General features: G+C 38.9%; 1 protein-coding gene across 6 annotated transcripts in view; it reads right to left on the reverse strand.

Annotated features, from left to right (window-relative positions):
* Window positions 1-7,792: 7,792 nt before the first annotated feature.
* The window catches only part of hspa12a (heat shock protein 12A), an 80,374-nt gene continuing 71,982 nt past the window's right edge, over window positions 7,793-16,184 (reverse strand). For all 6 annotated transcript variants that reach the window (XM_038737248.1, XM_038737246.1, XM_038737250.1 and 3 more), the window contains 2 exons: window positions 15,159-15,262; window positions 7,793-12,915 (listed from right to left, as the gene is read on the reverse strand). In XM_038737248.1, the coding sequence (XP_038593176.1) occupies window positions 12,284-12,915; window positions 15,159-15,262 (736 nt within the window). In that variant the 3' untranslated portion in view covers window positions 7,793-12,283. The remainder of the gene's footprint in view (window positions 12,916-15,158; window positions 15,263-16,184) is intronic.

Here is a 16,184-nt window from a genome sequence, read left to right on the forward strand (position 1 = left end):
AACTCTCTTAAAACATGACTTACTAGTAACATTAGTCTACAATCTGGTGCTGAATGGAGGGATGAATTGGGTATAAGTAGCAGGTCTAGATGAATCTGATTGGCTCGCAGCTGGTACCTGACTCCCGCATACCTGACTCCACTCCTGTAATTTAGATACAAACGGAAGGGAAAAGAAAAAGAGGCAGAGTGGCTAAAAGCAAGACCACCACAAAGAGACACAAGACCACGACCGCACACAGAAAGTCAGTGCAAAGTAATTTTCAGACAAACTAGGAATTAGACTGAAAATGTTTAATGTAACCTACATATTTATTTAAGTTAGCCTGTGAAAGTGCAAACACTGTCGAGTCCAAAACATCTGTGACAAAATCAGGGAGTGCATCTTTAAGTCCAAGCTTACAATCTCCATTCATTAATTATCAGTCTTTGTAGTCTTTGTTGACTGAGAATTCACATAAACCGTCTCTGGCAAATTCATTGCCATTAACAATCCCCCATCGCGGCAGTGTTATTACTGTCACAGGCTCAACAAGAGCAGCAGTACGAGGGATACTTCATATGTCCAACTGTTAGCATCCCTCGTCTTTCTCTATCTTCATAAAGCTATTCTAAGCTGTTCCTCACTGCCAATGTCTGTCAGGACAAGGAAAAAAAGGGTAACATATTACCCTTATTAATGTTGAAAGACATCAGGCTCAATTTGTGCAAACACAAATCAACAGTAAATTACATAGTGAGATCACTGCTTTCTTCTGCTCATTTGGATACAGAATGGTTCCGGACAAAATCTTGTCTAATGTGTCACATATATCTGTAATTCCAAAAGGCCTGCATGTACATGTGTATATGTGTGTGTGTTCGTCTGCAAAGCACTTATTAATCTGTCCATGGCCTTTTGCTGGCTTATGAAGTCCTGATTGTGTGTCATTGTTTTGGCTTCATTTATTTGAACACACACCCCGTAATCATGCTCGCAAATACACAGCTTTAAAAAGGCGAGCTGCCATTTTCATCATGGTACTAACAAAGTGCATTTGAAATCACTCTGACTTCCTCTGAGCTGAGCCATCAGTGCTCACACAATACCAATCAGAAGAAAAAACTCTGCTTCAAAGCTTCAAGCTTGACTACATTAATAATATTAATAAAACAGCAAATTGAATGTGTGGGAGGTGGGGGGAAGAAAGTGTCTTGAAATCCTCTAAAGACATCTGTCTTTGTCTCTGACTCTTGTTTCTCTTTTCATTATTGGCTCATTGAAAGTGAAGGCTAATGACAAAATAGCAGCCTAATTCCTGTAATTATGTGTGTTTGTCTGAGGAAATTTGCGAATGACAGCGCTTCTTTTCTGATCTTCAAGCCAGTAGCTTCGGGGGTGGCATGGATACTAACAAAGCATTTATAGACAGGTCATGATTTAAGGAGGTATAGATGAAGGTGGCAAGAGAAAAATAGCTCCCCTGGGGAATGCTTGCACAACAAACTTAACCCCTGGCCTTAAGCTACATTGTATTGTTGTCAAGAACAATTCAGCATGAACAGAGAGGTAAAAATTTAACATGAATGTTGCTGCGAAATTGAGGCAACATGGCCATGTCCAACTACAAGGATGTAACACAGCATGTTATATTATTTTTTAAGACCATGCTGAAAGCAGCATTGAGAAACAGTAAACTGCCACAGGGTTTAAGGATTTCAGTTGTCCAGTGCCTTCTTGAAGCTGTCACTTGAAGAAAGGGTAAGTCCATTTGACCTCCATAATAAAACCATTTTGAATACCACAATATGTTCTGACCTTCACAATAAATGGATTCAGCAGCAATATGAGAGTACACAAAGGAAGCTATTATAGTGAACAGTAGGGAGGCTGGATAGAGGCAGATGAGTCAGATGGGGGTCAGTGCAGTCCTTTTTCAAGCTAAAGCTGTTTTGCATGAATGCTGTGGTGCTTTTGCAATGTATTTTGTGATTCCATCAATTGTTTTAAGCTTGAGTTTTAGTTCCTTTTTAGTTTATTATATTGCTGCTCATGACACTACACAGGTTTCTTTTCTTTAATTTCTTTCATTAGTAGTTGGAGTGCAGAAATATGTTAGCTCTGTTTGGGAATGTCTCATTTACTACTCATTTACATTCCTGGATGCTTCCCATTGAAAGGCTCAAGAAGCGGCTGTGCATTTCAGAAACCAGCCAGTTAGTCATCATCTTTGAAGTCGTCAGTCTCTGTTGTCAAACTGAAACATACTGTTTGAAAACACTTCTGATAAAGCATGCGGCTTGTCCAAGTAGTTTTGTGAGTGTGAAATGGTGTCATTGTTGCCCTGGGTGGGGGATAGTTATAAAGAGTTATTTTTCCGCATCCAGCTAGAATGGGCAATAATGAGACAATTCCGTGTTCCTGTTCCAGCCTTCAGAGGCCATATGAAGGTTTGTATTTGGAATAAAATAGAAATATATCTGCACAGTGTAACAGTCAAGCTCATGTGTCAAATAGGGCTGGGCGCATTAATTAATTAACGCCAACAACACATGTTAACGCAGTTTCTGTTATTATTATTTTGAAAGTCCGTTGCTCACTGGCTCTGAATAGGCCTACACATAGGCTACAGTCAAACCATGGGTCACAGGAGGGGCGGGATGTTGATCAGCCTGCAAATCACCCACCCAGACAAGCAGTGGAGGGAGGCTTCGGCAGACTATGCTGGATGCAGCGTGTGGGAGAAGAAGATAAACAAACGCAAGACAAACGATCAAATGCCATAGCGAGTGGATAGCTACACACTGTATGCTGGTTAGTATTGGGGAAGATGATGATGATGGGAAGAAAATCACAACGTAGTCGCTTGGCCCGCGGGATGCTCTTTGCTCCAGTGATCAGCCAGGGAGACAAGCCTCCATGAGTAAACGGCGGGGCTCTATGGAGAGTAACCAATGGCCACGGCTTCTGTTTGCTTCACAGCTGTAGAATACATAACTTAAGTTAAAATTATAGGCTATATAACTGTACCTGACAGGCCTAGTTTTGCGGGGATGCTCTGCCATGTGAATTCCCTCCTGTTGATGTCCTGATGTCCTATTTAGAAAACAGTAATAGATTCTGGAAACTCACAAATAGCGAGGATCAGTCTCTCTTCCAATGATTTGTGCTGCGCGTCGCGTACAAAAAGTTCAAGACAATTCAACCACTTCACCTCACTCTAACAGGGACACTTACTACTGAACATAGATTTTTTTGCACCCTGATAAAAGAAATTTTTTCTGCTGATACCTGAAAACAGATTTATATATGTTAACCTGTTGCTCAGAAGGTGCCTGTTACGATGTTCTGATTGTGGCTCTGGACTCTGATGGTAACTTCTTGTAACAAGCTAGATAAAAGGCAGTGGCAAACAGCTTTGGTCTTATGTTTGATTTGATTATGTTAATGTTTAAATTGAGATTTACAAGAAATATTTAATTGCTGCTGTGGAAAGGGAATACTGCTGGTAAAAAGCACCTTATTTGTTTAAAGTGTTTGCAAACGCTTTTGTGTATATAGCAGTAGATTTCAATTAAAAGAGTGCAATACACTACTTTTGAATTTATTATTCAATTTTCATATAACTATGTGATTATTCACAATATTGTTGCCCAGCACTATTCACAAAGTAAAGTCATGACCCTTCAGGATGGCTCTTTGGAGGGGTACTCATGTTTACTCTTCTCCTACTGCTGCTGATGCTAGCGACCTGCAACTCACTTATCAACTGTGTATCAGCTGTACAGTGGTTGGAGGTGATCACAAAGCAGTTACCTGGTCCACACATACAAGTTTGACTGTTACCCTAGTGCTGTAAGGTGTCTAGCAGAGGAATGGCCACAGGATGGCCCAGTGGTAGAGTCCATTTAATGGTGTTAAGATAGTGGAAATCCTACAAAACTCCAAATGTTTTTTTATCTTGACTTTAAATAATTTAAAAATAATTTTCATTACATTTTATATTTCTTCTTTCTTCAATACTTTGACATGAAAAATACAGCATGTTAAGGTTAGGGAAAGGGTTTGCTTTAATGTTTCAGAGGGAAGGTTTTTTCACACATAAGGATTTCAATGCAGCTGTATGTGGAAGTACTAATTTTCAAATTTTAATGCAAATATGAATGCATAATCCCTGTGCATGTTCACTTTTCACAGACATGTTCTCTATGTTTGTTGTTTACTTACACTGATTTAAGTTAGTTAAAGTATAGCTCTATGCTGTGTTGAGGAACCTCTTGTCTGTTCCCGCCGTGACGCACAAGCATGTCTGACAAGCATGAGCACCATTAAACAGACGTGGAGAAGAGCATACACCATATTCAACACAGCAAATTTAGTTTGGAGTCTAACACTTCCTCAGTCTGCTTTATTCAGTCAACACCAGCATCAATGTGTGTGTGTGTGTGTGTGTGTGTGTGTGTGTGTGTGGGGTGAGGGTGTGTGTGTTCATGTTAAGTGTTCAGGCGTACCTTTACACCTGAACACTTAAGAAGGTTAGACAAATATTCAATTCAAACAAACAAATTCTAATGAACTTACATTCTGTCTGTTTTCAACCAAGTGAAGCTTTAACAAGCACAAAGTGTGTCAAGCCCCCTGTTATCGTCCCATGATTTCATTGGTTAGCCATGTAGCTCTGAACCCTGCCATTAACTGGGAGAGATCGTGTATGTGGGAGGGCACCCATGCCAGCAACTAAAGGGCCACTTGGAGAGTTTGGGTCCCTCCAGATTGCCGTAGCAACTACTATAACTATTTGAGGGAAATCGGCCACACCTATCCAACCCTCTCACCCTTTCTCCACAGTCCCCTTCCCCTTTCCCTACACACACACACACACACACACACACACACACACACACACACACACACGCAAACACACACACACCGCATCCAAGCTAAAAACAACCTTGCCCTGTAAAAGGTTGAGTGGCTCTTTACCACCACTTCTGTAAGAATAATACACTCACTGCGTAAATGTATTCTGGTTACTGATAAAGTGCCTGTGTGTAGTTTCATATTCCATTGGGTGAATCACTGGTGGGGGTGTTTGAGGGGAACTAAAAGAAAAACTGAGTTTAATGGGAAATTGTTCCTGTATGGGAGTTTTTGTAACCTACAAAGTACAGCAGAGAGAACCAAAAAGAGTTGTTTTTTTTCTCTAGAGGCCTTGCAGTTATGTCACAAACCTACTTACAACCATGTGTGGCACTATTATAAGTAACTGCTACAATGGAGAACTAGCTGTGTGTAAAGTATATGTAATTTAACAACCCGCTGGAAAAACAGAAGACATGTATCTGTAATCATACGTGGTAGATTGTCTTGTAGTCCAAAATACACTACGGGCACAATTATTAGGCAAATTGTATTTCTCAGGAATAATTTTATTATTGAACAAACAGAATGCTCTCAGTCAATCCAAAATATAATTGAACCTCAAACCTGAATATTTAACTAAGAAAACGTGAGTTTTGTCTTGTGGGGCAAGTTGAGCCAAGAGTCGACTTTGTTTTTGAAAGCCATATTTTGAAAACAGTTTATTTTAGATCCAAATTGATTAGGATACAGCACATCCTAAAATGTAAGTACATACTTTAGTTGAAGAAATTGCTGTTATGCCCACACTTTAAAGACACCACAAGTAAAAACTCCCCTACCAGTATCATAGTTATTAGTTCTATTATATACCAACACATCTATATACCGTTGAGAAGACATGTTTACCACTTGGCGGCAGTGTTGCCTCACAAAGTATCCCTCACTTGTCCAGACTTCAGCCGATAATCCAGTTACAGTTTAGTTGACTAGTTTTTCTCTAAGGCGCCTGATGTTACAGTTTTTTTTCTCATTGCTGAAACTTCATTCTTGAAGCACTATTTCTGAAACCATTAACTCTTGTAGCCAATGCATTTACCAAGTGTGCCAAACTAAATGCATGTTCTCTGCTTTAAAAAAACAGTGGTCTCTATTTTGCTGAGATCTGGAGTTGGTCCCCAGGTACTGTACAGTGGCTGCTCACTGCTCCCAATACTTGAGTTGATGGATAAGTTAAAGGTTCAGTGTGTAAGATTTAGTGGCATCTAGCAGTGAGGTTGCGAACTGCAACCAACTGTCCAGTCTACCACTGCCCCCTACCCTTTCAAAGAGCATAGGACAGCTACGGTGGCTGACACAGCACAAAAGGTATCTCTTGTGAGACAGCAGAGAGTAGCCAGTCAAGAAATTAGGTTTCTTTAGGTAGATATATTTAGAAATTATATTTGCTTAATTATTCAGTAAAACCATATGCCACTGACAGATAACATGGAAAATGTAAAACAAGAGTGTGAAACACTGTCACTGTCCTTTATAAACCACACATTAGATAAAGTTTATACAAACATTGAGAAGGGAAGGGATCTGAGAAACATTCGCTGCAGAATCTATTTGTTAAAGAGAGAGAAAAAAAACCCCAAGGTGGGATCAAACACTCAACCCATGGGTTACAAGTCCTGCACTTTACTAACTGAGCTAACCAAGTAACATGTTGAAACATTCAATATTATGACTTAATATTCTCATCCTGAATGTACACTGCCAGAATTCTACCAGAAGTAGAACAAGAACATTGTAGTGACAAAACGCGCTCTGTAGCGCTGTTTGTCTGTTTTCACCTACTGTAGAAACATGGCGATGCAACATGGCGACGTCCATGGAAGGCGGTTGTTCACTTTGTGAAAATAGAGTACCTTACCATACCCCAGTGCGTAGTTACTGCTTTGTGTGCTTATTCAAAGATGGTTTGTGTGTACTGAAATTGTGTCTAAGCAATCAGAAGAAACTGTAAAATGGAATGATTGTGTGATCCAGGATTAAAGGACACATTTTTGCATTGTTTCTTACAACAATGACCAACTATCTCAACAAAAATGGACCACCATGTTTTCTATATTTTAATGTAGCAATTATTCATGTAAGCAGTAGCTTCCACTGAGGACACTGAGGTCATGTCTTTATGCTTCCAAAATGCACCACAGAGCGCCACAGGAAGTCATTCCTGCCTGTGGTCATCAAACTTTATAACTCCTCCCTTTAAGTGTCTGACACTTAGTCAGTTATTAAACTAGACCTCATTATCTATTTTCTGTCCAATATTACCTGTTTAATAATTAATGTGCAATATTCTCTGCTGCTATTTATTCACTAGTCCTTTTTGGTTCACCATAATAATTCTTAATAATGTAAATATTGTACATACCCATACACCTTTATATTTGTCTTTATAGTTTTATTTACACTATTATATTTATATACTCTTTATCTATCTACCTTTGACAGGTGCAACTGTGACAAAAGAATTTCCCCTCGGGGATCAATAAAGTATTTCTGATTCTGATTATTATATTTTTTCCAGCATATTCATTTTATCCTGTCATTTTACACGTGATATATGCAATTGTGACAACTTTTCAGGCAACAAACAAGAAATAATTATTTCCTCATCAGAATTTCATTGTTGGTAGTGTGTTCGGTCAAAACCATAGCTCCCCAAATTTAGTGATTTTGAGTTTTTCAGGATTAATGGTTTCTTATGTGTTGAGGAAATTCTCAGACATCTTTTGCTAAATTAAACATTTAAAAACCCAATGGATTATTTAAAAATTGCTGCATCACAAACAGAACCGTGGTTCTGTACTATACTATACTATACTTTGGTTTTGGCCTGCCTTTACATTGCAATCAAAGAAAAGACCCTGATTAAATGAGTAGAAAACACAACGCAAAAGAATGTTCTTTGAAATACATATACATTTTATTGGTGATAGTCTGACAGTGAATATCTGGCATTGATCAAAATACACCCATTACTGTGTGACAATTCCAATAGAGCAAGACATTTAAGTAACTCAAGAAAAGAAGAAATTACATAAAGTGTACATTGTGTCGCTTTTGTGAGTGGCTGAGATTATCCTAACTACAAGCTTAATATTTTTAACTGTAAAATGTTCTGATAATTGTATATTTTAAATAGTGTTAAGCAGATACTTGTACATGATGCAAGCGGGCTAGACTTCTTTCTCAAATCACATCCACTGAACCACTTGACTGAACTGACTGCTCAAAAATTTGACATCTCAGCCGAAATGTCAAATGCTGCCTCACAGGCAGAGAACAAAATGCTAATGTCCACTAAACATGTCTTCATATCATTTTATTATAGCTTTAAGTATAAAGCTGTTCCATAACAGTATATGTGCATCACATAATACTCAAGGTTGCACAAAATACATTGTTATTGTCTAACCAAAGAAACAATAGAAACATGTTATTAAATCCTTCTGCTTGATAACCATCCTCTGTGAGTGCAGAGATGTGCAGAAGGAATAAAAGGTTATTAGGTTAGTAATCAATTCAGTATGTCAGGTACTGATCTGCTATGGTAGTTATGAGCTGCCATCAGTTACAAGCATTTACATCAGTTACATCAGCCCAGAAAGCAGCAGGGTATTACACACAGCCCATCAGCCTTCATCACTGTGATAAGGCTAAGGAGCAGTTTCCAGTTTCCACAAAACACTACCATCATCATCATCATCATCATTATCATAATCATCACCACCATTGTCATTATCATCATCTTGTTCATCATAATAATCATCATCATCATCAGCGGTAAACTGGGATTTTGTCTGAGTAATAGTGATCCACTTGCTGTTTGTTGCCTGCTGTTATTTAGTCATTCCTATGTGACACATGCGAAACATGCATTGCAGAAACAGTGCTTAAGACAGCTGCTTTGTATATTGACACTGAAAGCTAGACAAGCCTTGACTCACAGTTGAAAGAAGGAATCTAAGAAAATGACTTTAAGAAGCAAACAACCCACAAAAGTTTTATTGTTCTAGTATTTATCATGGTGATATGTTGCCTCTTTACAGGATGTTTTGTGTCTAGCTCCACACTTTTCAGCTAGCTTAGTCCTATAAAGAACATCTGCCTCCTTGAGTTTTGTGGTTGTATCAGTGTTTTGCCACTTATGGTCAGGTAGATGCTTTTAATTGGAAGTATCCAACTGTAACTGCCACAGCAGGAAGGACGTGTAGCATTCCACACAAATGAAACTTTGCCAGGTAAAGCGCTGAAGCAGGTGCTACACCACCTCCTTTAATGACTTTGGATTTGATCTTTTCATTTCAATGGAATAAGTGCAATCACTCATGGAGGAAAGCACATTTGGAGAGCACTTTCATGTTGACCTCTGATTCTCTTACAGAAATTGCGACAATCGTGCCCACTTTCTGCAGCAGTTAGCAATGTTACAACTACTTCAGTTACACCATGAAAAACTTCAGTGAGACTGTCAGCAAAGACTTTACCCTGGAAGTACAAGTTATTGCACTGCATTTCTTTTGTGTTGCTGTTGTTGTGTGGCCTGTCCTATTTCCAGGTCTCTGTGGTGGATCCTCAGATTCTACTTGACACCTGAAGCTGCTAAGTTGTCCTCCTGAATCCGTCCTCTTCACTTGTTTTACAAGCTACATTTTATCATGTTAGGACAGAGGGTGTTGTATGATGTACAGATTGTAAAGCCTAAACTATTTGGATTGAAGCAAATTCTGATGTGTGATGTTGGGCTTTGTAAATAAAATTGACTTGACTATAAAGATCGACAAAAGCAATACAGTTCTTGAACAGAGTTTAGAGAGACAGTGTCCTACAATGACCTTCACACATGAATTTACACTGTTGACAATGGCTAACAGTTTTGACAGAGCTGACCTTTGAAGGAACAAGACCCAGAAGAGTCCGAAATAGAGGAAGCTATTGTATTAGCTGTCGCACCTTCCAATTTTATTTAACCCTGCTGTTGAATGAGAAGTAACACCAAGATGAACAGAACATTTAGCCATGGATGAAACAACCCACAACCAAAGGCTACTACATCACCAAGATCTTTTCTGCCAATGTTGTTGCAGTTTCTCCTGGCTGCCAGCTGAGGTCTAATAAGAAAAGAGATACGTATCTCACAGTAATGCCCACTTTTGTTAAACATTTAGCTGTGGGAAAGAGCTTAGATGAATTCACAATCAGTGTGATGCTCAGTGATTACTTCTGACGTCACACTTGGATATAAAGTATATAATTAGGAAGGCAAAGGAATGCACTGTATGTTCTGATGGAGTAAATCTTGACATCACATTATTCATACTAGGCACTCTTAATTAAAACTAAAACTTTTCCTCTCCCCCATGAAACTGATCAGCAAACTCAGCACTCTGGGTTTAAATACAATACTCTGCAGCTGGATACTGGACTTCCCCACAAACAGACTCCAGACACCTCCTCCACTCTAGTGCTCAACACCGGAGCCTGTGTGCACAGCCCCCTCCTGTTCACGCTGTACACTCACGACTGCATCCCCCGACACAGAGAGAACTCTGTTGTGAAGTTTTCAGACACCACCATCACCGGCCAGATTTCAAACAACGACTTCATATCAGGAGGAAATTGATAATCTTGCAGAGTGGTGACATATTAATTACCATTTACTGTATATAATTTTTGTGATCTTTTTATGAGTAGCATAAAGGAAACTACAATTCTGTGTTGGAACTATTTGGAAATGTGACACTGACTGCTACCATTTCAAAACTAACTGGCAGAAGAGTTGTTCACTGAAATGCTTTTTTAAGGACGGAGGTATTCAAGTTTCTTTTGTGATTGCAAATAAAGCAATATATCCAGTCTCACTGAATGAACACAGCAATCAAACCTGCCTTGTTCTCTCATGCTATGGCTGGTGAGAAAAACATTTTGAAATGTATATGTGAAAGCGCACACACATGCGCGCACACACACACACACACACACACACACACACACACACGGCTCTAAAGCTGCTGAAACAACCTTCAAAATCTGTACAATATTTAAATACTGTATTTACAGAAATAAACACATTTCATTGTTTGTCTCGACCTGCCTACACCTTTGTGCAGAATCACACCTGGATTCAAATGGGCAAGTGGCATTTTGTCCACATGTAATTATCAGAAGCATTAACAAATAAAGGCAACAATTAAGCACATTTGATGGCTGTCCAGATTGAGCCTGCAGCATGTTTCACATTACTGGATTCAGATTTAACTGTGGATAATATTAGAACGTGGTGGTTTTGTTTGACTTGGCCTATTGATTAATGATCAGATATACTTTACATTATTGCCAGTCATTCTCCAAAGTATACCATCACTTTTAGACTGATTTCCTATCTTCCAGGTAGGGCTGGATATCGACACCTTCGTGGTACCAATTGATATGCTTCAGTGATCCAACAACAGAGTTGAAAGAAAAATTAATACTGGATTTCATCTGGTGGACACAAACACGACTCCAAATGAATGCTAATGTTGCTCCATGTCTCCTGGATATGAATTGTCAATTTGCTGTTATAACCATATCAACTTTAAGGGGATAATATGCTGATGCTGTTATGTGTTATTTCAAATGGCACCAGCACCACATGTACCATGCTTTGTTCAATGGCTGGCAGGAGTGAAGTATTAACACTTTACACAGTATGTTTAAAGGGCTCAATCATGCAAAACTACTGGTTTGGCCATCAGAAGTGTAGTGAAGTGGAGCTGATGTAATGAGAACATGGATAATATTAAGACCTTCAATCATAGTTCCTTGATGACATGTAATTATGACCTTTTTATTCTTTCATCACACAAAATATGCACAGATACAATGATCTGCTGTAATTTGACAAAAATCATTAAAGCAACTGAAGCATGTAAAGATGTATTGTTGGGAGGTTTTCCTCTGGAATGCTGAGAGAAGATTTTAAAGGCTGTCCTGTAATACATTATGGCTGAGACAGGAATAATCATTTATCTTTCTTGTCAGGTGCTCTTGAACCTGACTCATAACAGGGTATATGGGTTTGTGTGAAGACTATGGAGCGCCTCAGCAAACAGACTAGAGGGACGGTTTGAAGTGACAGATCTAAAACACATTGAACTTATCCAGACTGTCTTTTTCCTTTTCTTGTTGAAACATGAATTCTAGAGTTGAATGTCAGCCCAGGTTTAAGTTGAACACTTTCATCCAAACCTACTACCATTCATGCTTAAACTGAGCCTTGAGATTAATTAAGATAAACCACTTTCCAGTAAATATCCCCAGCTTGTTGTGTGTGTGCTGTGTATATGTGTGTAAGCTATATGTTTCCATTTCCATTGTGTCCAACAATTTTAGCTCTCTTGTTCCCTTCTTAATGGCTTAGGAAGTCAATACTAGCTTTGACGGTGCGTCCAGTGGACACATCCACTGCCATGGCCCGAATCTCTGTGTCACCAAACTGCATGAGCGTCTGGATCTCACGGCGGGGTGCCGTGCTTTCCGTTCCGCTTACATCCAAGCGAAGTGTCCCACACTTCCTGACTCCGGGCTCGCTGATGAACCCAATGCTCTCTTTCTCTGAGCAGTAGACGTGGATGACGATAACCTGCTGAGAGGGCTTGGCCGGTGTGTAGCTCCGCTTTACCATTTCACCCAGTGCTACAGACTGGTCGGCGGTGATGAAGGTGTCAAAAACGTCGGTGCACCAGCGCGTGCCGTCCTTCACCAGCAGCTTCTCCAGAGGGTGCTTGCCCTCCACAAAGCGATTGAGGACGCCCACCCCATATGTGAGGGGTGAGCGGCGGACTTTAATGATGCTGGGGTCCAGGCCGAACAGCACAGCACCTTTCAGAATGGTGAGGCCTACATCATGGGGTATGATGATGCGGCTACGCCCCTGGAGCATGTTCTGGACAGCTTGCTGCAGCAGGGGAGACTCTGCAAAACCTCCCACTAAGAACAGGAACTTAATGTCGCTCACCTCTGGCTTTTCAAACAGCTCGGCTGGATGAGAAAAACAGAATCTCAATGAAGAAAACACCTGACTATTACAGAAAGGAATGCATATACTATGACTTAAGATGTTGCACTGCTTTTTCTCCTCCATATGGTGCATCTTCCTTAGGAAGCTGCCTTACCAGTCATACACACATGTAACATGTGAATAAATTGATTTCTTACTGCAGGGCTTAATGAAAAATCTTGAAATCTCAGTAAAAATAATTGAAAAACCAAAAACCAAAGACTGACTCTGACACATCCTATAAAAGCAGTGGGCGAGGCATCCAGTCTTCCTAGTAAACATCTCTTCTGTTTAGTCTCAGAATGACTGTGCTGATGTTTTATTGATAAAATACTACATGAAGCAAATATGTGCTGCTTTTCAATGTCACTTTTGACAAACTTGGATGTACGTCCTCACTGTAGGGTTAGGACGTTTGTCTACTAAATGAATGTACTCATTAACTGTAATATATTTTGTATGATAAACGAGTAAACAGAAAATAACTATTACTGCAAAAAGTAAGTTGAATTTATACATTTATGAGGGACCCTGGTTTAACTGTACGAAGTTTTTTGTCTTCTAATGTACATTCAGACTTCAGTCAGAATTTCTTTAGTTTGAATTTTTTTTTATAAAGAAAGCTAAACAAGTCACACACATTTTACAGCCTAAGCAAACCAATTACAATCCAAGCAGACCAATCCATGCTAAAGTAATCTGACCTACTTTCCCCTGGTTATGGAAACTATAAATTATGTAGGTTGGCTGGTTTTTACATCTCCTTTAAAAACTAAGCAACAAAAACCCATTCCATTGTATAACATATATATTTTACAAAGTGTATAATATATAGGTTTCCTGTAGTTACTTCCACATGTTAAGAGATATTTTTTGTTTGAGTGTGAGCATCAGGTTCATCAGCAGGCAGTGCATTCTGTCTATGTCTTGGTTTGGGACAATGTAAGCGGTGTCTGGATACGCCAGCGATTCATAAATGTTTTTCTTGCACCATACAGCCTGTGGTGAGATAAGTGTAGCGTGTTGTTAAGGCTGGATCCAGCACACTAGAGGGTTTTCCCCTGTTGCCAGGCAAGGGACAAGGTTGAATGTGATATGGACGAAGTCCTCTGGCCGGACCCAGCATAACACGTAAGGCTGAGGCAATGAGTCTCTCGTTGACTTAGATTTTGTGCTTTTCATTTAGTATTTTCTTTGTTCTTTGGGTTTACTGTATTTTTGTGCAAGTGCTGAATATGCAGCCATTATAGTTTTTACAATTGCTAACATCCTTTTGTCCAATATGTAGTGACATTTTCAAAACTCTAAACACAATTAGCCCAACATTGGTCTGTTCAGGACCATACCATTACCACAATTCCTGTTTTTTTCCCACAGAATATGCAGTAAATTAACCCACATCTAAAATGCTAAAATTTTCTTTACGTAAAAGCTTTACCCAATATTTTCTGCTCAAAACCACATTTTGTTCTTTAAACATCAACTCTACATTTCAAAATGCAAAAACAACACATTCTCTACAAGCACAAACTCTATCAAAACGTGACTCAGAATCAAATCATTCCGTCAGATCAATCATAACACAACGACTTTCTAAATATAAACAGATGATGACATTACAAAAACTGCATTACTTTTTATGTTTCAGTTCTACCTGCATATAGTAGACAGAATGATTTGATTTTGAGCCAGATTTGCTGTGTTTTGAGGTAGATATGTTGCTGTGTAAGGAGTTTCAATAAAGTATCTTACAGTTTTTTACAACTGCTTACACACAAAACCTTTCAAATCTTTTGGTTTACATATGTTTATGGTATTGTTTTCTTGAATGTTACTGTATACAACACTGTGCTACTGTTACAACAGTAATGTTTTTCCAAATAAATATTTTCTGTTTCAACATTGCATTGGTGTTTACAGTGAACTCTACCCCTCTCAGCAGATTACTTTCACTCTAGAACATTTTATGGAAACATACACGTAAGCCTATGAAAGACAAAAGAGCTTTAGATTTAGAACAGTGTATACATGATATATACACAAAAAAATCGCTAATATTTGGATACTGTTTATTTCTTGGATTGCCTGCCTCACCCTCCATCTAAAGCCTGATTTATACTTCTGCGTCGAATCGACATCATGGTAATGCCTCCAAACATTTTATTTGCGGCTACAAAGATGAGTGTCTGTGTGTTAAGGTGTTGAAATTATCACTGTAGCTTACTGAGATGTTGGATGATGTGGTCTATGGTGGGCTTGAAGAGGGAATTCATAGCATCTGGACTCATCCTCAGCATCCCTTGAGATGACCATTTAACAAAATCCACACTGGAGAGGAGAGGAGAGGAGAGGAGAGGAGGAGAGTATATCACTTACATGCAGTGTATTGAATTCCATTAAACCAAGTTCATCTGCAGTTAGGGCTGGATGATATGATCAAAACCAATATTACAATATTAATGATAATACATTTTAAATAACAATATACATACAAGACAATATGGTAAGGGTTTGCTACATCCGATTAAGAAAATATTCTATAAAAAATTAATGTTCAGTGCAATTTACAAACAGCATAGCCACAGGTGAAGTAAAAGTAGAAGTAAAAGTGGTTGTCAAAATAACTACTTGAGTAGTGAGTAACTTAGTGAGTAACAACAACAATGGGTCATTTCCCCCAAGTCTTTTATTTGAAGTGGATGTGACTAGAATTATTTCAGATGTTCTTCCTCAGGTAAAGGTAAAGAAGTGGCCACACACTTGTATTTATTTGTGATGAAATGACAACTCATCATCTGCTAATTAGATAACCTGCCACATTTACACCAGGACAATATTCCTAGTGTGTAACCAACCGAAACCCAACATGGTCTCATCCCAGGTCTTTAAATACTAATCCTTTGAGAAAGCCTGAGCTTTCTCAAAGCATCGGTATCAGATGCCCTGGAATGAGACAGGGCTGGCTGCACAGTGCGCTAAATTTTAATCTGTAGCCTAAATTTTATCTGCTAGCGCAATTTGAAAGCCATACTACCATGCTGTGGCTTCAGCTATTATTATGTTCTATAACAGTCATGTGGATGCTTGACTGCAGTAAATGAGTAAAACGAATGATTCTCTTAAAAAACTACTTAAGTAAGAGTAAAAGTATGATCCAATAAAACTACTCTAAGTACAATTTACTCAAAAAGTTACGTGAGTACATGTTACAGTGTAAATGTAACTCCTTACTACCCACCTCTATAACATC

This window comes from Micropterus salmoides, unplaced genomic scaffold, assembly GCF_014851395.1.
Source record: "Micropterus salmoides isolate LMB-PRFRI ecotype aquatic unplaced genomic scaffold, ASM1485139v1 Ms_hic_scaffold_22, whole genome shotgun sequence".
NCBI lineage: Eukaryota > Metazoa > Chordata > Actinopteri > Centrarchiformes > Centrarchidae > Micropterus > Micropterus salmoides.